This window comes from Psilocybe cubensis, chromosome 8, assembly GCF_017499595.1.
Source record: "Psilocybe cubensis strain MGC-MH-2018 chromosome 8, whole genome shotgun sequence".
NCBI lineage: Eukaryota > Fungi > Basidiomycota > Agaricomycetes > Agaricales > Agrocybaceae > Psilocybe > Psilocybe cubensis.
Genome location: NC_063006.1, coordinates 1,755,068 through 1,780,377, shown reverse-complemented (window position 1 = coordinate 1,780,377; position 25,310 = coordinate 1,755,068). Strand labels below are relative to the sequence as shown.

Here is a 25,310-nt window from a genome sequence, read left to right as displayed (position 1 = left end):
ATCAATCGACTAAAGTAGGAGTAGGTTTAGTACATTGTTCCCTATTTGCTGACAGTGGGGGCGGTGCCCAGCACTGCATTGAAACTTTTGATGGTTGAGAAGAAACAGGACGAACCCTTCACCGTGTACAGTCACTTTTAACTTTGCACAGATGAGAATGATGATTCCCACTTCCCACAGTGGCAATTGATTAAACATGGAACAAATACAGGGAAGTGACATAACAACAGCAAAAAGACAAGACATAGGATACTAAACAACATGATAGAAAAATTGCAAAGAGATGGATCTAATGTCCATGAATGGTGTCATCCGAATCATAGTCATTGTCGTCCATGGATTCATCCATGAAATCATTGTAGTCCTTCCCATTTATGGAGAGAGATGTTACTATTGCATTTGTCATCTTCAAAATAGCGTCGAAGTTCGAAAACTCGCACAGTACAAATTCCACCGAGCAGTCGCTTTCGCTTTCTCTACTACGCTTATCGATGGAGGAAAGAAGAAGTTTCCAGGCGCGCCGTAGCATCCGAGAGCCTTCGAAGCAAATCTTGATGAAGATCAGGCATGAAAGGTCAGGTAATATCTCGCTATTTTGGATAGCGTTCATAATCAAGAAAACCGATTGTGATGTCCTGAGTTTGACGTCGTAAATTCCTGCTGAGTCGTAATCACTTACTAATGCCAACCATTCAAGGATCACTCCATGTAACTCGGGAGTGATTGCGAGGTCGTTGTCGACATCGATCTCGAGAGTGATAGGAAGATATTTGCTATGTTGAAAGGACGCCATGCACCGAGAAAAAAGAGTCGTTATTGTGCTCATTCGTTCTGGACCAGAGAGTGTCTGAGGCCAATAGATAGAAAGGGAGATGGAAGGTTGAAATTTTACTATCTTTCGTGTATGCCCTCTGATGCGGTCAACAGTCATGTAGGGACTTTGATGAGGGACTTCCACACTATACTGAAAGTGTGAGGCATCTATTTGCAAACATTGACTTCCCCCTGAGGTCGGTTCGCACCCCCAGAACCCCATTCGACCTTTTATGTGGTTAAGCACCTCGTCGAGATATGGTCCAGGGCTTGCGAGATGGCACTCCAATACCAACGCACAGTTGACCGGGACCATAAGACAGGTAAGAATTGTAGCGCAGGTGGGTATGGGTGCCGATATCGCCAGCGATTCTAATCGTTGAAGGCGCGGTTTTCTATCGATATGAGGTATGGGAGTGTTGCTCGATATTTCAGCTACTGAGTTGCTATACGGGCGTTGTATGTGGAGCGAGCTGAGAGATTGCATACTTTGCAGGGCACTCAGCAGCTGCGACACGGACAGAAAGCTATCCGATGAAACTGTTAATCGTTGGATATGGCGGTGTCGACTGGAAATCGGGTTATATCGAAGGGATATGGATTGGGGTTGTCGTCTGGATCTTCCTACACTGAGGTTCTCCATGAGATGTAGAGGAATCCTGCAAGTTGTTGAGAAGCTAGCATATTTGGGGTCAACATCTTGGGGTTCTGACGAACTGAACGCCGGAGGCATTGAGACTGTTAATCCTTTGAAGCGAGTCACGTTCGAAATCTCCGTCATAATAAGGGCGTACTGTGTTTGACCGATGCCTGGAGGAATTTCAACGTCTAATAGCTCTTCTGGATAGGATCGTTGCAGGACGAGCCGGATCCAGTAACGCGATGATGTCCAGGCCAGAGAAAGTACAGGCCCCAACCACAATGGAGGGAAGTGTGTCGCCACTGATCTCCACCGTCTGCAAACCTGGGAAGCATATCTTGCTGTAGATGCGCGACTTTCTAGAGAGTCATTCTGACAGAAGAGCCTATCTACCGAGGCCAGGTAGAAGATCGATTCCAGGGTCGTATCTTGTAGTCGTGCAATAGGTGTGTTGACGGAGATGTCTACAGTGGAGGGTTCTGTTATCGAATAACTCTCGATATTTTCTGAAATCGAGTGCAAATGCAAGAAGCTGATTTGACTCATCCTTTAAGGGAAAGTAGAGAGTGGGTGGTTGTGTGTATGATGAGCGTTTTACTGTATTTGACATGGCTCGTTAGTGTTGGGATATAATGGGACGCTCCGCCACTCGTACCAAGGCAAGATCCGACTTCAAGGCGAGAAAGATTTCGCAATTTCTTTTGAGAAAGGAAAAATAGCTATAGTGAGAGATGTGAAGCGACTGATGAGATGGGGTTGAAAAATAGTTGCGAGGAAGCGCTAAAGGGGGGCCTCCAGTTAATAACGAGAGGGTAGTACCCTTTTTCGGTTGGGAATAAATTAGGTTTGCCAAAGGAAGCCAAAGCTCCTCAAACACGTCTTTCCCCATCGGATACGTATATTCTAAGAATATGACAGGTCCCCAGTAGATCACCCGGCTCGGAATTCGTTTTTTTTTTCACAGGGACCATCTTGTCTGACTTCGATTTCAGACTCAGAAGATTGCAATAACCGATTTGGAACTTGATTTCCTGCAGGTGTCCCGCTGATATCCTCGTTCCGGTCTAGAGGTCCGAGTGAAGCACTGCAAGGCGACTGAAAGAAGTCATTCAAGTAAGAAAGGTAGAAGAATTCGCGATATCTTTGAATGTGAAAACCAAGGACCAGGAATTTGATAATGACTTGCTGTCCATGAGTCAATGATGAAATGCCGTAAAGAATAGCGGAGAAGTCTAAGGAACGGAATGACAAGCAACGCGTATTTTTTCATTTTAGGAGATTTGAACGAGAGCCGAGACTATGGTTTAAAGTTCAGTAGACTATCATTATGCACACATAACAAGGTTTTTGAAGCGTGCATACACTCACAGAAATTGAATTGCCGGAGACAGTGGCTTCGTATGTAAATTTTTTCTTGCGAAATTACTTTTACCCTACCCAACAGCGGCGTTGATGGTATAGCTTCAATGCAAGGGCCCCGAGGATCCCGAGTGCGCCCAATTTTGCACCATTTATGTATCGGCCACCTGATGATTTGCATTCTGGTGCCACGGTGCTGAACGAAACTGGATATTTAGAATTAGCTGAGCAACCAATCTCCCAAACAGTCCACGTTCGCCCACATTGTCATTGATAGTTGGAGAGTGATGGCGCCCAAACAGAGTTAGAACTTAGCGTGCAAACAGACCTTGGCCGTGGGTTCAAAATTACCAACATCAACTTTGGTTATATGCAATCTGCATTTATACACAGGCATCAAAGTTTGGAGTAGATGGGCGTCGGAAGTCGAACGAGCTTCGCCTGCAATATGTACCCCTGCTTTGTGTGCAACTTGGCAAGGAAAGCGACGTCTGTGTTAAATGGAAAGAAACAAAAAACAATCAATACTCCACTACGAGAGTAATTTAAGCGCACCGTTCACACCTTTGCGCGACTTTCCACACCTAAAAGACTATCCCGATTGTAATCTCACCAACGTTATTAAAACAACAGTATCGCTTTATTTTTGAGCTGGTACACGTGGAAACCTGGCTGTGTGGGTTCAACTTTTATCAATTTCGTCGAGTGAAACCTAAAGAGGAAGGACAGGCGTGTCTGCAGCGAGAGTATCAGACGAAATAATTTGAGGAGAATGTATCGGGGCTTACGAATCAGCAGCGAAAGCGCTAGCCATTGAACTGCATTGAAGACGCAGTGTTGAACGTGGATCAAAGAGCTGGCTGATTTGTCCACTGAGCAACTCCTATGGTGCCACGCATCGAATTTTTTTTTCATTCCAAGTCTATAGGATGTCAAATATAATACCAAAGGGCCGCATACAAAAAGGAGTACACGCGTCTTGTGTATCCATGAATCCCTGTAAACATTATTGTAAGGCCTTCTATCAGACATTGGGCTCAAGCAAGAAATAAGCCAGGAGTAGGCTCTCACTCCCAAGGCCTGAGAAGTAGGCAGAGAGAGAACCAGTCTGCATACTTAAATTATTTAGTAGGCTTCGCAAATGCCATGTCGCGAACATTTAACAATGACTGGAGGACTAGAGAGTTTTGTTGAGGTGAAAGAGCGTGGGAAAAGGACGTGGCACGACACGTCGCGAAATGGATGCGTGAGCCACGGCTCGGCATTGTACTATTCTCTGTTTACCACCACTATCTTCATGACCAGTACATCCCGCATCATATTCTCATAATACCCACATCTCTTTCCATATTGCCACAAAGATACCATGGCTCGCAGCAAAAAAATTCCTGAACTCACCACCACCCCTACCGATACAAACAACGCCCAAACTCTCAGCCCAACCTCCAGTCGCACACGATCACCACCGTCACCAGAATCAGAACGACCTATGGGACCTTTATCTGCCGCTCTACCCTCTTCAACCAGAGACGTTGTGAAAGTCAACAATGGGAGTGCTACAGAGCTCAAGAATGCTTGTGATGATGCTGTAAAACGTGTAAGGAACCTGTCAATCATTCCGAGTATTACCCCAACCACCCAACTTCTTCGCCTTTTTACGCTCTGTTAATTTGTATACATTCATTTCTTACCCTTTTTTCCCTATAACAGTACCTATCACGACCGGAGCTCTTCAGACAAGATCATCGTCATACAGACGTCCGCCTGGCGCTTGGTTGGTTGAGTGTATTCGTGGCCGCGGGTACGGCTCTCTATGGATATAAGATTGACTTCGAAAAGTCAAAGCCTGTCGTTACCTTGGGACTTATCCTGTAAGTTCTTACTTGCCCATGTACTTTGGACGCTCTAAAACATTTTTTAGATATATCATCTTGACAGTTGGGCAAACACTCTACGCATACTTCTTTGAAGGCAATACCATTTTTGTAGGGAAAAGAAAATCTTTGTCAAAGCGTGTAAGTTTCTCGTCATTTTTACTGTGCCTACCATTCATGCTGTGGCGCAGATTATAAGTGAACGCATTCAACTCGCGTCATCAACAATACCACCAGCAAAATCATCATCATCACTATCTCCTTCGAACTCTCCTTCTTATCAACTCGCCATTACGTATGTCCGCTCCACGAACAAGGGCAAATCCCTCCTCGCCAAAGGGCGAACAAAAGGCGCACAATCATATAGCTCATTTTTTGATGACCAAGGAAACATGGATCAAGAGGGATTTGAGCGATGGGTGGGAGAACTTGTTGAACAGGCCATGGATGGGAAGTCGGCATGATTGATACCAAGGCAGCGTCTATTTTTTGTTTGAACAATTATTCTTACTGAGCGACCTCTCAATACAAAAAGTGGGCATGTGATATTAGAAATCTGAACCCCTATGACCTTTCCTCTGTTCCGCGCTTGCTTGCAAAATTTCAGTTGAAAGTTTAACTATTCAGCTTTGATCCAGAGACCCTATGACCTTACTAACTTGAAATTACTTTATTGCAATGCTGACGTTGTGCATTTCATTTTTTGTCGAATAACCTTTTCTTTTTCTGTTGTGAGGTGCGCGCATGTCATTATCCGTCATTGATGCATTCTTGTGCCACTTACAGCCATTCGCATTACATATCCTGGGAGCCCCATTGCATTTGACTGGCAAATTTTGCCTCCACCCCCAACTCCTCAGCCATAGTCCATACCTGCCCAGGATTTTTTTGGAATTTTCGACCGATGAACACGACATCCGCACGTCCAGACTGCAATAACTCCTCTGCCCTATGTCCATCATGAAGGTTGCCTACTGCCCCAACTACAATTTTGTCCCCTAATGCTGTTTTGACCGCTGCCGCGAAAGGTGCTTGATATGCAGGTCCTGGGCGGACTTTTTGCCGAGAGTTGAGACCGCCAGCGGAGACATCCAGGAAATCGACGCCGTGTTCGATGAGGATTGAGGCGAGCTTGACCGTGTCTTCTGTTTTCCAAGATGGTTCGTCCTCTTCCTCCAGCCATTCTGTTCCAGAAATTCTGATTACAGTCATTTTAGCGTTCTATTCAGCGAGTTACAGATGAAAGTGTGCTCACCGCACAAACAACGGCATGCCCTCTGGAATAACTGCTCTTACAGCATCAACAACCTCCAGAGTGAAGCGAATTCTGTTCTCGAAGCTGCCTCCGTACTGATCTTTTCGCTTGTTGCTCGTAGGGGTCAAGAATGAAGACAACAAATATCCATGGCCACTGTGTACTTCAATAACATCAAATCCAGCCTTGACCGCCCTCTTTGCGGCCTCCACATGAGCTATGATGACCTCTTTGATTCCTTCGACGGAAATCTCTCGAGGCTCCGGATACCCAGGCGCAAATTGGATCGCCGACGGTGCCCAGCAATTGTCCGGCCAGCCACCGAGTTCTTTGGGTGCAGTCGGCGGTGCACCAGCGAACGCCAGCCAAGGCGCAATCGTGGATGCTTTACGGCCAGCGTGCGTCAGCTGGATGGCGATCTTCTGCCCCTGTCCATGTGCGAACTCAACAATCTTAGAAAGCGATTCGGCTTGCTCATCAGTCCAAATTCCTACGTCCTGAGGGGTGCCTCGACCCTCCGGCGACACAGCCGTCCCCTCAAAGAAAGACAAACCAGGACCGCGGGTGATGATTCCGCCAACTGTGCACGCGTCGCATCCATGATGTTAGCACCCCTTTCATTATCTTAACGTGTGTATGATGCTTACAGTGGACTAAATGCCAGGGTGTCACGAGACCGTCCTGTGCCGAGTATTGGCACAACGGAGATAGCTGAACATATCGTTTAGAACGAAACGCGCCCACCATCAGCAATGTTAAATTGGTCACTGAAATATGGAAAAACTCAACAAAAATTCTGTTTGGAAACGTTACCCCCCGTATTCTGAGCGGTTGGAACAGTTTGGGAATTGCCTTGCCATCGCTTTGCGGTACCAGTGCCGTTCCAGCTGGTGGGTTTTGGAAGGGTGTGAAATAAGGAACTCCTGGCGCGGGGGTATTAACATTGCTCATTGTGTGCTTTGGGCGATGAAATTGATAGATGGTGGTTGAATTGTTGAAGAGGATCTGGAAAATCAAAATGAAACCTGACTTTATAGTTATCATCAGACGATACGGTCGGGGACGCTTATGATGCGACGCTGCTAGTGGTTACCTATACTGTCTCGATCAGTATCATGAGCTGTCACCCGTGGAACATGACTATTTCAATGTGAGTTTATGCCTCATTCAGCAACAGCATTCATTTCAATCACTTCCTAATTTTGAACGTAGCTTGCAATCTCGCGCTTATTAGACAATCTTCATTTGACGTTTTCTGACCCTTGCAGCCTTTTCGTTAACTTCATCGGCACATCTGACTGTTCTAGATTGTCAATGGGGTCCGCCCCGTATGGATTATCATTTTCGACAAGTCGTTTAGTATTCTTCTACATCTCAAGCAACATAACATTAATGGTTGGTTCACTCGGAGCCGGTTAATCTATACTAAGGTCTACCCAAAGTATGTGGTTTATTTTAAAATCTGTGACATGCTAACTTTGACGCTTCAGCCATCCAAAATCCTCCTTTCTTTCTGGCTTGCTTGTTCCCAGCCCTTTTCTGCCTATTCCTGAGAATCCCCAACCTATTTGCTTGGCCGTTTGAATTTCCACCCCGAGCTCCTCAGCCATCGCCCACACCTGACCGGGATTCTTCAAGAATTCTCGACCTACAAAAATCACGTCGGCGCTGCCGGAGTCTAAAACACTCTGCGCATCTTTGCCGCCGTGCAGTTGTCCGACGGCCCCAACAAGAATTTTGTCGCCCAAGGCTTTTTTGACCGCGGCTGCAAGGAATACTTGATATTGTGGGCCTGATCGGATCTTTTGCCTGAAGTCGATTCCTCCTGCCGAAACGTCGATCAAGTCGACACCGTGCTCTGCAAAGACTGTGGCTACCCTGACGGTGTCCTCTAACCTCCATGACGGCTCATCAGGCGCAACTTCTTCAAGCCAATCTGTTCCAGATACTCTGAGAAGTAAACAATTAGAAAACCTCCTTTAAACGATGAACATTGAAACTTTACCTCACAAAAATCGGCATATCGTTGGGAATGACCTCTCTAATTGCGTCAATGATCTCGATGGTTAATCGTATCCTATTTTCGAAGCTTCCGCCATATTCATCTGTCCGTTTGTTGCTGGCCGGACTTGCAAACGATGAGAGCAGGTACCCATGGGCCATGTGGATTTCGATGACGTCAAAACCAGCTATAACTGCCCGCTTCGCAGCGACAACAAACGCGTCAATTATCCTTTTAATACCTTCCAAAGTCAACTCGCGAGGTTGAGGATAAGAAGGATGGAATTTAATAGCAGATGGTCCCCAGACATTGTCAGGCCAGCCTCCTTCCTCTGGTGAGGCCATGATGTCGCCCTTGCTAACAAGGTAAGGCGCACTGGTAGAGCCCTTGCGGCCGGAATGGAAAAGCTGGATGGCCATTTTTTGGCCTTGCGAATGCGCGAATTCGACGATTTTTGATAATCCTTCAACGTGTTCATCTGTCCATAAACCAAGGTCTTCAGGTGTGATACGACCTTCTGGCAATACGGCTACTCCTTCGGCGAAGCTTAAGCCTGGTCCTCGTATTATTATTCCACCCACTAGGAAGATTCATCAGTACTCCATCGATTACAAAACTTGAAATGCAAATTACGATGTGCGAGATGCCAAGGGGTAACAAAACCGTCCTTTGCAGAATATTGGCACATGGGAGATAACTGGGCAGAGGCTACTTAGTATCTGTCAAATGAATGGGGCATTATTTCCTCACAATGATTCTGTTTTGAAATTCGACTCCACGGATTCTGAGAGGCTGAAAAAGTGTTGGAATGGGCTTTCCGCTTTTCTGAGGAACGACCGCTGTGCCAGCAGTGGGCACCTGAAGTGGCGTGAAAAAGGATGTATTGGGAGCACGGATGTTGAGGACCACACTGATGACGAATAGACGATGCAAAACATTTTCGAAGATGTCCCCTATTTATTGAGAAGGCACGTATAGTATATTTGGCGCACACAGGTAACATTTCCTCCATTGATCTCTACCGCCATTTTGTTTCTCAATAAGCAATTCGTACGTTGTGGTTGCGAAGATTGCAATACTCTCGGGTACGAATTACGATGCAGCGGTAGATCAGCATAATCAATATCGCAAAGCGCCAGTAAGGAGATTATTGTGCTGTGATGATTATGAATCTGATTTCCTCACCCAACAATCTTGACATTGCCGAATGATTCCTTATAAATTACCATGATTTTAGAGTCGATGCTGATGATAAAGCCAACTCAAACATCAATTTTGCATTATCAATCATGTTTGCAAAATATCCTCCAGATTCCACCTTTCATTAGAATATTGTGATCTTGTTTGGATATGGAAACTGGGCAGAACCACCTGTTCGATAGAAGGACCCAGCTTCCATAAATAACATGCTGTGGGTCACATAAGCGCTGACTCAATGCTTGGAATTTATTGCTGCCTCATAAATGGAGATGCTGAGGGACCAGTATATTAAGGATGGACGAATACAAGTACGCATAACAATCAAGTACAATTGACGTTCCTTCAGGAAACCAAGAGGTTGTTCTTGAGCTTATACTTATACTGATCCTCCAAAGCCATCTGAGAAGGCAATTGTTAGTTGATAGTTTTAGGTTAAAGATAAAATATAGCAAGACTTACAGTACAACGCAGCATATTTAACCTGGATGTCTTTGGAGCCAACAGTGCACTTGGGACATTCGATTAGAGATGTTATTTGTTATGTCAGATAGCAACACTTCTCACAGAAGCAGGAGGCTGTCCAAGACGAGTCTGAACTCGGTAGACTTGCTTAGCAAGATCTCCAGTTAAGGAGCCAAGCTGAACCCAATCAATGTCCTGGCTTCCAGTTGGAGCAGCAGCGCCGTTGACTTTAGCAGCAACAACGAAAGCGTCGGACTTCCCGGCATCGGCACCTTGGGAGGTGAAATCCCACTTAGGGGTGATGCCTGAGCCGGTGATAGGGTTGGTCACATAATAGTGTTGACCTTTCAAAAAACGATGAGATATTAAATTTGATCATTCACATTACAAGTACTAACCAAGGATAGAGGGCGATGAAAATCCGTGTAAAGTTGAGATGACCTCAGATATCGGCAAGGATGGAGGGGCAATTTCCCAAGCAGCACTAGCGATGCTGGGTAATGTGGGAAATATAGGAGAGTTGTAGACACAAGAGGCATCAAAAAGTTCGGCCAAAGCTCCCACGTTGCTGAAACAAATTGGTGAGCATGAATAACACAGAAAATTTGTGCTCAACTCACGTATAGGTACCTGCACTACTGCAGGTGTAATTTTGAGTGCCAATGGCAATACCGACGAACGACGGTGGGAACGACGGGGCCACGAGCGGAGGTGGGAGATTTGAAAGCTTCAAGTTGCTCAAACTACATCCTGAGCGCTTCACAGCAAGCCCAGACACGCTAAGCAGAGGGGCCAAGGCAGATAGAGAAAGGAGTGTGGTGAATGTAAGCATGTTGACAACTTTGATCTTGAAAGAAATGAAGTGAGGGACCTCGTAAGACTAGGAACGTCTTAAGGTTATCCGTCTCAAAACAACGCCTCTTTATATTGCTCGCTAATTTCTCGCATCGGCGTTATCTCCGCATTCTTTTTTGCTATGATTATATTCTTGCAATGGGTGACAGACTTGAATATGAAAGTTGAGATGTTGGAGGACAACAGCCGTCTAGAACGCCATTTGATCACGGGCGCGACAATTTTTTGATCAGGGGTTGATGTGAATCCGGAGACCTATGATCATTCATTGACTTCTGGGATGTGAAATTTCGAAGTATGTCCGTCGAAGAAGTTGCCACAAGGCATTCCGGTATTGGTCAACTCTGCAGCAAAGGTTCGAGCCATATGCTACCTACTTATTTCGCTCTGGGTATGGAAGAAACTTAGTAGATATTGTTTAGTAGATATTCATCTAAAGCAGTTAGTATGAGTGTCTCCCCCAAGATCACAGTTTTCATGTGAAGTAAAAGCTACATCCTGATCTAAATATATACCACATATCTAAAAATAAATCAAAAGTTACCTGGGCGGTCGATCCCTGCATCTTGACCGAAAATACTTCAATTCTCGCTGATTTCCCAGTGCAGTCCGAGAGCTGTGCTGGGATCAGCCGAGATTAAATTTTTCTGGATGTCACTTGACATTTTTTGACAGTGAAGGTATGCTTTACCCTCATGGATCCATGATTTACAAGTAATCTGCTATGCGCACTGGCAGGCTTCTCCACAGATGCAACGTGCAAGTTCCGTTTTCTTTTTTCGTAAGATCAAACACGGAGAAATGAGCTCAAAATTTTTTCACTTGGGAAAAACAGAAACACTTACGTTGTGTTCATTCAATATTCCATCGGCACAACAATCGTTTATCACTAACCGCCAGATTCGGTCTCCATGGTCATGGTATCGATCTCATCTGGGTCATTCACTATAGTGGTCAAGGATTTACAGCCTTAGTTTGATTCTTGTAGTATATCTATTGTGGTGGATGATTATCTATCTTCAGTATGAACTCATATAGTACGCGTGTCTTTCCACAAATATGTCGGGATAAACATAGACTTGCGAGTGTCCTGTCCTGAATGATGACACAATTGGATATCACGGTGATTGCAACAATCGCTGCGTCTGTGTCAATAAAACACATTCATTATGGTATAACAATACATCAGCACATCACTTATACAAACTCTTGTTGGCTATCGCTGATCAGCAAAAAAAGCTGCATTCAGTTCTGTTTATTCATCACCTTCAAATCACTTTTGAAACCTGGGATATCTTGCGGGTGGGTTTATTTTAGCTTTCATCATTACTAGCCTTTCTACCGCTCCATTATTGAGTGCGTTTTAGACGTTGATGGACTCAGAGCTGACAAAGTCACTTAACGTCGTCCCTGACCAGTGTCATTTCTCAAGCAAACCTTAAACTTTCTCGTATACCCTGCAACAGGTCGAGGGTTCCCGCGCTTAGTGCCTTGCGAAAAAATCTGTGCACACAACAACACTTCAACATTTGTAGTAAACTAAAAGGATTTTACGATTAGGAATCTTTATTAGTACTGGTGCGAGTCTTTTATCTAGTTTGCAGTGTACAACTAAAATGAAACCGTGTGAATATAATTGAGCTTATAGCCGGCGGAGCTTGAACATTGCTACGCATTAGTCATCGTTCGCACGGCCTGTCGCTCTGTCGTGGCACAATCGTGCCAGGCATATTTTTTACCTGTTTTTTTCCATTGTCTCATACTGACCTTGACTTGATTGATTTCCCGATTCTTTCAGTTCTCACTGATATTGTTCCTGTATCACTCACTTTGATGGCTCAGTGCTCAAGGGTCAAATATACGAATATCGGATCCCACTACATTTCTTTCTTTACTAATGGTGGTTACAGTAAATCCTACGCTATCTTACGGTTGCGGCAAGTTATGCGTACTACTTGACGCCAAAATTTTTGTCAATTATTTCAATTCAAAGGCGAATTACGGCTATTACTTGACCAACGCCACGATATAACCTTTGATGAGGGACTTACGCGGAGCATCTGTATGCCAATGTCACTTTGTATCAATGTGCTCAGTACTAGTGAGTCTTTAACACCTTCCACCAAGAGGGGTACATGTTTAGTGCAACTTTTCACACCCCAGTTCGGCTTTGGATGATCGATTTTACCCGTTCTACAAATATCTCTATACATCACTGCCCAATCCACAGCGATGATTAAGTCCAAATCGCATCCCCTTTCTTGCATCGGATACGCCGGCATTGCAGAGAAATATCTGTCTCCTGGTTCACTGCACCATCGATAGGAAACCGTCGCAGCATTGATTCATAGGAAGGTATTCAAGAGTACAATTTTGTTATCTCTTATCCTCTGCGATGACGTTTTCGATCACTCGAACGACTTTTTTCAGGTATATGCGTAGGAAGACCTAACTTCTTTTGTGACCCTCAGCATGGTTATCGGTGGTAACACGGAATAGAGCGAATGCTCGTTATCAATGTGGACAGATTTCGAGCCGACCCTAATCTTGACCTTCGACGATCACCACAATGGCAACATTGAGCATTGGCGAGGCAGATACCAAGGATGTTCTTGACTCTGAAAAAATTTCAGATCGAACCTCTGTTGATTCTTCCCAGGATTTTATTGACGAGAAGGCATTGGCTGAAAAAGCTGAGGCTGTAGCTCTTCAGGTAAGTTTTCAAGATTTCATAACTTGTACTTCTTAGTCCTTCCAAAAGATTAAACATTTTGCAGGTTATTTCTACCCGCGATGATCCTGACCTACCTATCTTAACATTTCGCGTCGCTCTATTGGGCCTTGGCCTAAGTGTTTTCTCATCGGTCAGTGTTTCACTAGTTGTCGACAGACTGTACTGAACCCTAAAACTTCTCTTTGAAAAGGTTCTCTCTACCATATACACCTTCAAACCCCAGAATGCTACCGTTTCGCAATTGTTCTGTCTGATAATTGCGTACGTTCTGGGAATTGGCATGGCGGGTACGCAGCCTGGGTGGCCTTTTTGTACTCTATCTCATATTTATAGCCCTTCCGTCTCACGGCGCATGGAGGTACATCAACCCAGGGCCTTTCAACATCAAGTACGCAGCCGCCGCTCTGAAGGATACAAACCCTCATCGTTATAATTCAGAGAGCATACTGTCATCGTCATTATGTCTTCGACCGCATCTAGTGTAGCAGTGGCGATGGAAGTTATAGCTGCACTTGGTGAGTGAAGATGATCTAACAGTTTATTGACCATTTATTTACATTGCACCAGATCTTTTCTACGATCTACGCCTTAACTCTGCTGTGGCCGTGTTTTCTATTTTTTCTACCCAAATGCTAGGTGAGTGGAGCTCCCATGTTTGTAGAATAATCTGATTGACCTAGACTAAGGATATGGAATGGCCGGCCTCTGTGCGTAAGGCGAACTCCAAAACCTTTCAATTCATTGACACTATTGCAGTGAGAACATTTTTGGTTTACCCTACCTAGTGCGCTTCTTTTCTTCTCTATTTCTACATCTAATTGTACCACTTTAATTCGCCAATCAGCGCTTTCTACCCGTCCTACATATCGGTAGTCAACTTGCTCCAAAGCTTACACTTCGGAGGAGCGCTCAATATGAAAAGGAGAAGGTTCTTTTGGATTGTGGTAAGTATTTATTATCAAAATTATCACAACTCTCTAAAACGCATCCTCTCTATCAGTTTGCTGCAATTTTCTTCTGGGAATGGATCCCGCAGTACGCGTTTCCTCTTCTTACTGCCATCTCTGTGGTATGCATGGTCGATAATGGCCGTCACGACTTCATCCGCAATCTCTTTGGTGCAGGATCTAGTAATGAAGGACTTGGACTCCTATCTTTCAGTACATCCTGGACGCTAATCACTCAAGGCACCCCTCTCGTATGGCCCCTTCAGACCCGTGGGTACATATATAGCATATTCTGATACATCACGTTTAAAAATTCCCGCCGTTAGAGATCAATTCATTCAGTAAGCACCGCCTGATGGCAATCCCTCGACTGATTTCTGATATGTTCAGTCGGAATGGGCCTAGGATATCTTTTCCTGACTGGGGGCTACTACCTGAATGTCTTTAACGGTCGGAGCATACCGTTCATGTCCACCTCCTTGTTCGGCGAAGATGGCGCCAGCTACAATCAATCGGCTGTCATTGACTCAGATTTCAAGCTCAATACCGATGCTTTAGCCACCATAGGCCTTCCACGGTACACGACAACATACGCACTATCTCAGTTATTCTACAATCTTTCGCTCGGTTCGGCATTTACATATGTTGTAATATGGCATTGGGCAGAATTAAAGGCCGGTGAGCCCTGCAATTCCTCGCTGGTCCGAGAACATTCTAATATTACTCATTCTTATGTCCGTCACATTTAGCATTTGGAGGCCTAAAGTTCTTAAGAAGGGGCCACGCAGATGTCGATGATCCTCATTACAAAGGTATGAGCCTAGCTCAAGCCCAGCAGAAATGCTCTAATTCAATCATTAGAGATGCAGAAATATCGTGAATATTTCGTTCATTGATCCTCCTCACTCCTCTGAATCATTGGTACATCTTTCAGCTGAAGTCCCTCAGTGGGCTTATGGTCTGCTATTCTTTGCTTCATTGGCTGTAGGAATTGGCTGCAGCTATGCTGGTCCTCATGGAACAGTGCTCATTCCGGCATGGAGCATAATTCTTTTCACAAGTAAGTATTTCCCAGACTATGTGAAATTATATATGTTGGGACTGACAATCATATTCTCTTTCCTCAGTCCTGAGTTGGTTTGTGGCGATAGTGTTAGGATTCAGTAAGTTGTTATCGCCTATAAACAAGAACTGTTGATATTGAAAAACTCAGTTACGGCGACCACCGGTAAGTGGAGTAAACCATGGTATCCACTTTTTCAGTTTAATTGATTGTCCTCAGGGTTTAGCATATCCATCAAGTACGCGATCCAGATTATTGCTGCATTCCTTCACCCAGGGAAGCCGATGTCAGTTTGATATTGTCTCACAAAACCAGCGCCTATATTCTAACCTGCTTTACGTAGTCCTGTTATGTACGCGAACCTATTTGGTAACAGCACGTCGTTCCAAACTTTGTATCTACTTCAAGGTGCGTGTGTTGTGAATGATGATGCGTGATTCTGACTTCAAGCGTAAAAAGATCTCAAATTGGGCCAATATACCAAAGTGCCGCCTAGAATGACCTTTTTTGCTCAGATGGTCGGTTTTCACCTAAATTAACTCCAACGCTGTTTTGAAGTTCTTTCCTGTAGGCGGGGTCGATCATTGGCTCAATTTTCAACTTTACCAGTGAGTGTATCCTCGTACTCCAAAAATCGCTCTATTTATATGCATCATCAGTGATGAAAATCATCGTTACCAATAATAGAGAAGTCTTGAAAGATCCTATAGGAACTCGCATTGTAAGGTTCTGGGCTTGTCAGAATCCATCTCCTTCTGACATAGCATGACAGTGGAGCGGATGGGTGATTCAACAATACAATTCTGCATCAGTAGCTATGGGCGCTCTGGGAAAGGAGCTCTTTTCGTTCGGAAAACCTGCTGGATATTGGATTATTCCATTTGCAATGTACCTTCCTCCTGATCTTCTTGCTTCCGTGACAAAAATTGAACAAAATATTGTTTGTAGGTTTTTGGGGATATTTCTTCCTTTACCATTCTATGTGGTATGGAAGCTTTCGAAGCCAAACTCAAGGCTTGCGAGGGTTATGAAATATATCAATATACCGGTTATTGCGCTTTATATGGGATGGTGAGGCATCGTCTAATCAAGTCTATTCGTTGTTTCGACGACCTCACATACGAATACCTTTAGGCTCCCTTACTCCGTTAATGGACAGTGGTGGTCGTGTGTAGTGATTGGCATCTTTTCTCAATGGTGGCTCAGGACAAGGCGCCCTCGCTGGTTTGTGAAGGTGAGCCAGCTTTTCCAAACCTGTATTCCTGAATCAATGTCAATTTATCTTCGTCTCATCTAGTACAACTACCTCATGTCGGCAGCCCTCGATGGTGGCAGTCAAGTGATCCTTTTCATACTGTCTTTTGCAGTATTTGGTGCGAGCGGAAATGCTATCTCGTTCCCGACGTGGTGGGGAAACAGTGATACATTAAGTGTCGACAGGTGTAAGTCGACGTGAGGCATGTATTTACGTATTTCGAATTGTAGGCGACTGAATGCCTATTTTTCTTTTCATTCGATCTGATGCCTTCGTGGAATATGGCACGTTTAATCTTGCCTTGTTACTCGGAAATACAAAGACAATTCAGCTTTTGAATCCTTTCCATCTAAGGTCATTCCATTCATGATACGTACAGGATCGAGACCGTCTGATGGCCAGAAGCATGCGGGCACGACGAAGCTTCGAAAGGATTTGATCAAGCCTCAAGACGTCTTTTTATTATTTGCACTCACTTCACGCACCATTGCGATTTTGCAGGAACCGAAGTTCACTGTGATTAATTCAAAGCTACATGCTGACATTGAACTCCGTTTTCGCCACTCAAACTTCAATTTAACGATAACCCCATAGTCAGCATTAGTTCAACAATGTAACCTTCTATCTGAGAATCGAGATAGCGCCACAAATTCAAGAAGTATAGACTGCCTCAGAGTCTGGCGTATTGTATACCTGATTTCTGGGAAAGATTGTCAGCACTCACATTTGCGAATACTTGGGCATCTGCCGTAAACAAAGTTGGCGGGAGAGAGGGCGGGTGTCATTCTCTATTCCCAGCTGGGGCTAGTACCAACCATTAGCGGAGAAGGGGTCATTTTGACACGAGAGAAAGGGCATGGAAATGAAGAAGCCCGTTGGTGACAGCATGCTATAATGATATTTGTATGTTCTGATTTCAGCACGGAAGAGAGATATGAGTGATGGAACGATCCTATCGACTCGCTGTCACTGGTGACGTTTAGATATATCTGCCCTTGAGCACCGTCGTTATAATATAATATCAATTGTATTTGAAAAAGTAGGCATCTCCAAGCTCCATTATTTGGACGAACGTTCTCCGCTGATTTAATTCTTTTTTTGAAAGTACATGGGCTACCAGCCTAATCGACAAAGGTTAATAAATCTACCATACTCAAATTTGTTGACACTTGTTCAACAAGCTACCGTTGACGTCTAAGTTTCTAATCGGCTAATTCTGTAAAGAAGGAAAAACCGAGGTTTCTAGACCAGCCTGTGTGGCACTGAATCAAAACCTATTCGTCCATACCATTTTCGACATCATGCCTTTAAGGAATGTGGAGACAGCAAGAATATAAAGGAAAACCTGTCTCCCTGTCGTTCCACAAAATTCACCACACGGCCTCAGTTTTTCTGACTTTCACCAGACAATCACAACTACCCACATTCAAGTCAAACATGCGCGCTGCTATCACATTCCTTGCCCTCCCTCTCCTCGCTGCCGCCAATGTGCTTCCCCGCGGTGGAGGTGGCGGTGGATACCAGTGCAACACAGGCTCTCTCAAGTGCTGTGACCATGTCGGCGACGTATGTGAAGTCAAGCTTTGAAAGTCATTAAATATTGACCAGATTTTTCAAAATAAATCTATAGGTCAAGACACTCAGTCAAGAATACCCATCTCTTGTAAGCCTGTTGACTGCTACAATTCCAATTGATGCAATCGTTGGAGGTGGGTCCTTAGCCTGGAACGCGAATTTGGAGGAGTGCATACTAACGCGGTTTCAATATCGTCTATAGTCGACTGCTCTCCCCTCAGTGCCGTCAGCATCACCAGCAACTCTTGGTAGGGAAAACCCTTCTAAAGCGCGAACATAAGACTGATATCTGAATCTCAACCAGCTCTGCCCAACCCGCGTGCTGCACCGATAACAAAGTCGTACGTATCTAGTCGCCATGCATCAATCAGACAGTTCAAGTCTAGTTACTGACTCTTTCACTTTTACTGGCAGAACGGTCTCGTCAACGTGCAATGCGTTCCCGTCAACCTTAACCTCTAAGATAGATCGTGTGCGGCATTATTTGCTGAAGTGATATGTACCGTAGTTGCGAAAAGCTCGAACATTAGTTTAAACTGTTATTGGACACTCCTATACACGTAAATGTCGCCATATCAGTTGATTTCTACACTTAATGGACTTTTCTCTGCTGTCGCTTGCTTCAAAGTAACTTTTCATCACAATCAACATACATTATAGTTTTGTGTGTTCAACATATTGTCCAAAAATTTGAAGTCAAACGCCAAGTGTTTTCGGAGATCAAAATGCCGTATGTACAGACAGGCCAATCGCAGCGATAAATACGTTTGTTAACGTTCGCTATTACTAGTAGAATTTACACGATTTCAAAAATATAGTATACAAAATGGGGGTAAATTATTTGATACATCTTCAAATGGGTCCTTGAATCCTCTACCTTTCCTGCACGTCGCAAAAGTATTGCGGGTAGATATTAAAATTGCGTACCACCTCCTGCGTGTCCACCAACGCCACCTCCCGTCCCTACATGACCCGCACCTAGCGAGGAGTTCGCTGGGTGTGCACCGTGCCCGACAGCACACTCACGGCGCATCAGCGCTTCCCGTTCTAGTCTCTCGGCTTCTGCGAGCTCACGCCCTTGAAGTTTAATCGAGTTGGCCTCCCTAACACACGAAGGGAATCAGTTTTAACTGCCATATCATGAATTGGACGCCATGAATTTGAACTTACTGTTCTTTCTGCAGTCCCTTGGCTTTGAGCGCGTTGCTACCCACCATAGAACCAATCGCCGACTCGACTTTGCCAGTCAGGCGCTGACCCGCCCCGCCGGTGGCGTTGCTACCATGGTTAACAGCGCCTGTGGCGGGAATCCCAGCACCTCGAGCTCCAGCAGCATGCGTCGGGCCTAAACCTCCCGCTCCAAACGCGGCTGGGTCTTGATCATAGTGATTTCCAGTAGTAAATCCTCCGGTGTGGCCTGGTGCCTGTTGGTGTTGAGCAGGTACGAACTAAAGAGATTGAACAGCATTGTCGTCAGTGGCATGTCTGGGATATGAGGAGAGGATGTGTACGAACATCGTTGGCTCCAGTAAATCCAGGCTGTCCGGCTCCCATATGGGTTGGCCCCATTGCATTGGGGCCTGCTCCGCCAGACGGGTAGTCGTTGAAGCCATGGTTGGCTTGGTGATGACGACCTCCACCAGTTGTATCATTCAGGGCGGTGTTCTAAGTACGTAGAGCGTTAGAGTGTAGTCAAAGCTAAAAGCAGAACCGTACTAACATCGTTATGCTTGTTCTTTGATCCAAAAAGAGGCATGATGTTGTAGTGATTATGTTGATTGTGGTTTGAATTGAAATGTTAGGAGGGGAATCAGTGCTTTGTTCCACTTATATACCATATGAATCTTACGACGTATGTACACAGTTGGAGACAAATGACGCGTATTTATCCAAGTATCGGAGCATGGCGCTGCGAAATGGTAATGTCGAAGTGGCAAGCGGAGTGGTGGGTACCAGGTGCAATGGCGCTTATCCAATGAGCTAAAAATAACAAATGACGTCAGAATGTTTAGTGGAATTGGAAATACTTGATTCAACAGGATGATGAATTGATAAGATACGGATGCGCCTCCTGACGCAAGATTGTCTGAGATGAGACTGTGATCAATCCTCAGGAAAAGATAACGAAGGCATCCTTCAAATTATTGAATGTGAGAAGCGGGACAATAGGAATAATAAGGAGCGCACAGTGAGCTCAGATGGATGTCGGCAACGATTGAAAGCTGCAAAGAAGAGAGATAATGCGACAAAATGTGAGCCAGGCGGCATGGTGGTGGGCCAACCGCAGGAACATAATGTTGTGAGGCACATCGTTAGAACATGGAAATTGTAGTGATCACCTATTGGACATACTAGTAGCCAGGAGAGGTAGTCGACGTGAGATAGAAACATGGCATTCCGTGAGCTACAGCGGCCTAGCATGATTGATACCCACCACCAGCAGAATGCACCAAAGATCTAGCATCAAAATCAGACGCCCTTGTTTTAGAAATTCCCCCAGAAATTCTGTCAGTCTGCCCAATATGACCTCCTTTGCGAAGCTCGCCGCAATAGGACAGGATACATCGAGCACTTTGTGGGGTCAATCGTGTGAAAGGAAGCTAAAATGTACGAGGTTAGACAGGAAAAGACTCGGAAGAAACGAATAGTAGCTCCTGTATGATTCACCATCTCAAATTCCCATTGAATACCAAAATCTGACGCCTGAATAGATGTGTTTTCATTCAGCTTTTAGAAGAACAGTTTCGTTATCTGAGCCGTGTAAGCGAGGTGTTTTTCCGCTAGGTTTACGCGGTCCTTCCCGCGATCTATCAGTCTTTTGTTCCAAGGCTCTACCGTGAGAGATTGTCGACAATTGGATAATGGTACTGGTAGCGAACCTGGCTACGATCCGCAAACGGCTGGGATTGACAACGGCATCGACAGGGAGGGAGCTTAATGTGTATCCCAACATATAGATGTCAACTTGAAGCGAAGAAGCTTGTATATCCAAATAAGCTCAAGGATCTGAGATCAGATTGGTGTCCTTGATAGAGTCTTTAGCATAAAACAATACAGTCGCATTTCAACCTTTCAAGCTAGAAAACGCACGATAAGTCAAGATTATCGCACTATTTTTGTAACAGCACTTTCGCGTCCAAATTCCTCAGGGTTAAACCACCTAAGATGTATCCCATGCGAACTTCAAATTCACCAAGACAATCATTAGTATTCCGTGAGGGTCGGTCAGGGAAAAAGAAAGAAACGAAGCCGACAACACTACCACGCGCTTCAGAATAGTACATATGAAATAGACCAGCGACCTAGCCCCGGACACAGTCTACAGAGAGGAATTACAGATGACCCCGCACAATTGTAGTCAATGCCAGAGGAATGCATACAAAGAATTTTATCAAGCCAAGTTTCCAACTATCTTGTCGCTCCCTGGGTTAATCCGTTCCTATGCATATATTCTCGAGGTCGTGATCATAGTCATAGCTCCCGGATGATCTTCGGGATCTCGCCCTCAACGGCAACTGGTAGGGACTACGCTAACGCGAAGCAAAGAATCCAAGAACGATTAAGCAAGATTCATGGAGATTGTGGGCTCTGCAAGAACCATAAACCCTACGCATGGCGTGGCCTGGTTGTAGATTCGATTCCAGATGATGAAGCCAGTCCAAGGTGAAGATTAGCGGCATTCGATATTGGGGTTGGAATGTTAGAATGGCTTTTTCAATGGACCCGAAAGAGGTATCGTATCCTTTGTAACGCGATGTTGGTAGGGACATGATGCAACCTTGGAAATCGACATGATTCGACTTGATTGATATATGTGCTTTATGGAACTAAGTCGCATGTACCAGTGCGTTTCCGCCGCCGATTTATTATGTATCAGGAAACAGATGTTACCGCAACAGACGCAAAGCCTAGGACCGCATCAATTCCGCCTGGGAAGAAAGCTGGATAGACATGGTGGTGGTGTTGTGAAAAAGAGATTGAATGCTGATACGTTGACGCCCTAACAAAGTCTGACAAACATGCGTCATCAAAACTGGCACATCTCACGGCCCTGTGCCAGACCATTTCTTCAATTTGTCGACTTCTCTATCAAAGTAGGGCCATATCCCTCATGTAGAGCCTAATGTTATAGCCCAAATTTATGAAAACAGAAAAGACACAATGCAACAAATTTGCCACAAATCAAGATGCTTTGCAAAGCGCTTGCAGTTGACTTGCAAAATGGTGAGAAAGCAATGTATCCTCTATATCATATAGACATTAAAAATAGTGGTAGGGTAATAGGTTGAATATACAACACAACACATCGTCATCGTCAGTGAGAAGTGTGCACAACTATGATGTATTATCTGAGATCATCGACGCCCATTTTTGGACTTGTGGATTTCTGGACCGCACTCTTGACCACATTAGGATCAAGGCCAGGAACAAGGCGCATCGCAACTTGTTCTGCCAGCATTTTCTTCTCGTCAAATGATTGGGGTCCGTCATCTTCATCACTCCCCTCTTCGTCCTCTGCTTCCTCTTCTATCACTGCCCCTTCTTCTCGGAGTATATCCCAGGTACGATCTTTCACCTTGGTGAAGGTATCAATAAACATATCATTAATAAGATGTGGCGGCGACGAGGAAGAAATGGGGATGCGGGACTCATATGTGGAGCACTTACCTCGAGGTTCTGACCAGCGCTGATATTTTTGATGATCTTGCCCTCTTGTTGGACGTGCAACGTCCGCCGAAAAGAACGAGACAAGAAGGAATTCATCATATTGACTGGCCATTTTGGAGGCACCATTGAAATAACCTAGAAGTTCAGAGATGGGTGTTCGGAGTAAGCCTGTGTAAATGTTGTACAAAGATGTACACGCTTCGCACGCACATCCAGGACATCAAGATTCATCGCCTGTGCATTAAGCAACTGTGCTGCAAGATCCGATTGTCTATAGAAACTGATTTAGAACTGTAATATACCAAAACGCGGATGAAGAAGCTCACCCAACATCCATGTAAACCTCCAGAAGAATTTTAAGCAACTCTTTCTTCAAGTCTTCATTCACAGTTTTGAGACGAGTTAATGGTACTGCCCCCACACCTCTTCCGTTAACTGCTTTCGTTGACGGTGAACCAAACAGGACCGCAGTCCAGTCTTGCAAATTGTTATCATCCGCTATCGATTGGGCAACCTTGGGTGGAACAATGTCGCCACCCAGCGTGCAATATGTTTCAGCAGAGGTTGAATCATTGAGTCCGTGAACAAGAATCTGGAGCGCTGATCGATGTCGACCAAGCTGGTCATAGATGTCAATCGACTTGTCAATGGAGAATTATAGTTTTACCTTCCCGTCGATGATAGCCAACTCAAATTTCAGAATTTTCTCCTGTTCTGTCAGGCGTTGACGTACTAACTCGGGGTCATATAGAGAAGATCCCGCCAGAAAAAGAAGATTTTTTAGCCTTGCTCGTTTATGTCCAGATTCTGGTGTTGTTGATGCAAAGTAAGAGAGGAAAGAAGATTGATTATGTGATGACGAATAAGAAGCCGCTGTGGATAAATGTGGCACGTTAGAGTAGAAACATACAGAACGTTTCAATCCAAACCTTTGGCTCTCCAGAGTTTTGCCACTGTATCGTCTTTTAGGAAAGAAAGTACTTGATCCACGCATGCCAATGCTAGTTTCAGATGAAGTTCTCGGGACTAGGGAGTGCATATGTTCCGGTTAGGAGGCTGTCAATTTCGAATAAGATAGAGCTGACCGTGCTCCACCGCTGCAACACAAGATATTCTAGATACTGAACACCAGCCGCTGGATCGGCTTTTTGGATCTCTTCCAGCAATGCAATATCTTCTTCTGGTTTTTCACGCCTCTTCCCAATGTCTCGTGGCATCAGAAGCTACGCCAGTGTTGTCAGAAACGTCAATTGGCAGAAGGTGCTGTTTCCAACCTTTAATCCCATATCAGGGTTGCGCTTGGTTATCCATAGGCCCCATTGCTGTGTTAATGCTCTATCACGCTTTTCTGTCAGCAGATTGACCATTTGCCCTAAGGGATCTTTGATATCATCGTCTGACCATTCTCCATCGACAAGCCTGTTACAAAGTTGGTGAGTCAGAGAAGCGATGGAAAGTAAATAATACAAACTTCGAAAGAACTTCAATGACCTTCAGATCATCCCCACGCTGCTTGTAAAGGATGCATAAGGCGTTGTACTGCCCCTTGCTTTGTAATGCCGGTTCGACTTCAGTCAGCGCGACATCATTAGGTGCTTCCAAAAGAGCATATAACTCTTGAGTTTTTTCAAACTCTGCGTAGAGCTTGACAAGAACAGTGTCGATTGCCTGACTCTCTGTCAGATTATTTCGAAGTACAAAAACAATGAGGATGCTGAGCTTACAATATCGATTGGGTCTCCTGTGCTCCCAACCCCATTTTCCTTCAACAAACTGCGTCTTGTGCGGTTTTTCTTCAGGAAGACGAGTAACATATCCCTTGCCGCCATGCCGAGTATCTTCCTAAGTTCTGCAGTTGGAGGTGCAGATAGGGTATCGGGTGCTAGATGAGGGGAATAATTCCTGACTAGGTTCGACACAACTGAATATCAGTTCCAACACAGGAACATATTGTGCGAAGGGAAGAAGGATTATGTCAATGGGGGCTGGTTTTGCCAATGAAGGACAGTAGCCATTCAATAAGAGGGAATACTTCATACACAAAAGCAAAGACATCGAAAGAGTAAAGGCGAGAGACAACTTACTGATCTGGTCGACCGACCCTTCCATGGGCATATGCTCTGCTACACCTGCAAAAACATCCATTGCGTCGTCTTCTGAGAATAAAGAGCCCCTAAGGTCGGGATAATAGCTGATGAGCAATCGTGGATCTATTTCCCCGTTGAACAAGTGTTTCCCTGCATCTTCAAACAGAGTTTCTGTAAAACATTGGAAACCTATCCTCTGGTACACGTATCGGAGTTCTTCTGCCTAAATACATAGTTAGAAACGGCGAGAAGAGTGACTATGATCCATCAACGCCGGACGTACTTCATCTTCATCAGGTTCGAGACTTTCCTCCAGTTTCTTCCTTCTCTGGTCTGCCAGTGCATACGAATCATCGAGCCTATGACTTTCCAATAGCGATTCCAATTGAGATATTATAGTGGATGGTACCAGTGACTGAATGGAATTGGGACCGAGAACGAGAACACTGGAACGCGGAAAGACGGGGGGTCGCATCATTTGTCTACGTCGTCAAAGAAACCCTCGTGTCTTCCTGACCAAT

The 25,310-nt window shown here is 44.8% G+C and overlaps 8 protein-coding genes across 8 annotated transcripts; 3 read left to right on the top strand and 5 right to left on the bottom strand.

The window, feature by feature from the left end:
* Positions 1 to 289: 289 nt before the first annotated feature.
* On the bottom strand, positions 290 to 1,546 carry JR316_0009065 (uncharacterized protein; the record flags this gene model as incomplete). Its single annotated transcript, XM_047894774.1, has 1 exon — positions 290 to 1,546. The coding sequence occupies one exon, from the start codon at positions 1,544 to 1,546 to the stop codon at positions 290 to 292; it is 1,257 nt and encodes a 418-aa protein (XP_047746233.1).
* Positions 1,547 to 4,178: 2,632 nt separating this feature from the next.
* JR316_0009064 (putative signal peptidase complex subunit 2) lies at positions 4,179 to 5,150 on the top strand (the record flags this gene model as incomplete). The annotated part of the gene is made up of 4 exons (XM_047894773.1): positions 4,179 to 4,409; positions 4,523 to 4,683; positions 4,734 to 4,827; positions 4,878 to 5,150. The coding sequence occupies 4 exons, from the start codon at positions 4,179 to 4,181 to the stop codon at positions 5,148 to 5,150; spliced, it is 759 nt and encodes a 252-aa protein (XP_047746232.1).
* Positions 5,151 to 5,481: 331 nt separating this feature from the next.
* Positions 5,482 to 8,971, bottom strand: JR316_0009063 (NADH:flavin oxidoreductase; the record flags this gene model as incomplete). Its single annotated transcript, XM_047894772.1, has 8 exons — positions 5,482 to 5,884; positions 5,942 to 6,521; positions 6,589 to 6,708; positions 7,506 to 7,891; positions 7,947 to 8,523; positions 8,577 to 8,640; positions 8,694 to 8,801; positions 8,966 to 8,971. The coding sequence occupies 8 exons, from the start codon at positions 8,969 to 8,971 to the stop codon at positions 5,482 to 5,484; spliced, it is 2,244 nt and encodes a 747-aa protein (XP_047746231.1).
* A 548-nt stretch (positions 8,972 to 9,519) lies between these two features.
* On the bottom strand, positions 9,520 to 10,437 carry JR316_0009062 (uncharacterized protein; the record flags this gene model as incomplete). The annotated part of the gene is made up of 5 exons (XM_047894771.1): positions 9,520 to 9,542; positions 9,603 to 9,651; positions 9,708 to 9,949; positions 10,004 to 10,173; positions 10,226 to 10,437. 5 exons carry the CDS (start codon positions 10,435 to 10,437, stop codon positions 9,520 to 9,522), a joined length of 696 nt encoding a protein of 231 aa, XP_047746230.1.
* Positions 10,438 to 13,029: 2,592 nt separating this feature from the next.
* Positions 13,030 to 16,697, top strand: JR316_0009061 (Oligopeptide transporter 1; the record flags this gene model as incomplete). The annotated part of the gene is made up of 24 exons (XM_047894770.1): positions 13,030 to 13,173; positions 13,238 to 13,324; positions 13,385 to 13,481; positions 13,528 to 13,582; positions 13,633 to 13,709; positions 13,762 to 13,851; positions 13,951 to 13,978; positions 14,039 to 14,138; positions 14,195 to 14,426; positions 14,532 to 14,819; positions 14,891 to 14,953; positions 15,076 to 15,201; positions 15,269 to 15,304; positions 15,355 to 15,369; positions 15,424 to 15,490; positions 15,548 to 15,612; positions 15,664 to 15,722; positions 15,776 to 15,812; positions 15,864 to 15,925; positions 15,977 to 16,092; positions 16,153 to 16,275; positions 16,339 to 16,438; positions 16,502 to 16,646; positions 16,690 to 16,697. 24 exons carry the CDS (start codon positions 13,030 to 13,032, stop codon positions 16,695 to 16,697), a joined length of 2,220 nt encoding a protein of 739 aa, XP_047746229.1.
* Positions 16,698 to 17,896: 1,199 nt separating this feature from the next.
* JR316_0009060 (Fruiting body protein SC4) lies at positions 17,897 to 18,496 on the top strand (the record flags this gene model as incomplete). The annotated part of the gene is made up of 5 exons (XM_047894769.1): positions 17,897 to 18,025; positions 18,090 to 18,168; positions 18,237 to 18,282; positions 18,339 to 18,375; positions 18,449 to 18,496. The coding sequence occupies 5 exons, from the start codon at positions 17,897 to 17,899 to the stop codon at positions 18,494 to 18,496; spliced, it is 339 nt and encodes a 112-aa protein (XP_047746228.1).
* Positions 18,497 to 18,947: 451 nt separating this feature from the next.
* Positions 18,948 to 19,790, bottom strand: JR316_0009059 (uncharacterized protein; the record flags this gene model as incomplete). The annotated part of the gene is made up of 4 exons (XM_047894768.1): positions 18,948 to 19,137; positions 19,205 to 19,482; positions 19,550 to 19,699; positions 19,755 to 19,790. The coding sequence occupies 4 exons, from the start codon at positions 19,788 to 19,790 to the stop codon at positions 18,948 to 18,950; spliced, it is 654 nt and encodes a 217-aa protein (XP_047746227.1).
* Positions 19,791 to 22,379: 2,589 nt separating this feature from the next.
* Positions 22,380 to 25,267, bottom strand: JR316_0009058 (Transforming growth factor-beta receptor-associated protein 1; the record flags this gene model as incomplete). The annotated part of the gene is made up of 12 exons (XM_047894767.1): positions 22,380 to 22,610; positions 22,703 to 22,837; positions 22,913 to 22,973; positions 23,029 to 23,321; positions 23,370 to 23,575; positions 23,632 to 23,728; positions 23,788 to 23,925; positions 23,977 to 24,121; positions 24,174 to 24,370; positions 24,427 to 24,623; positions 24,787 to 25,012; positions 25,073 to 25,267. The coding sequence occupies 12 exons, from the start codon at positions 25,265 to 25,267 to the stop codon at positions 22,380 to 22,382; spliced, it is 2,121 nt and encodes a 706-aa protein (XP_047746226.1).
* Between the last annotated feature and the right edge of the window lie 43 nt (positions 25,268 to 25,310).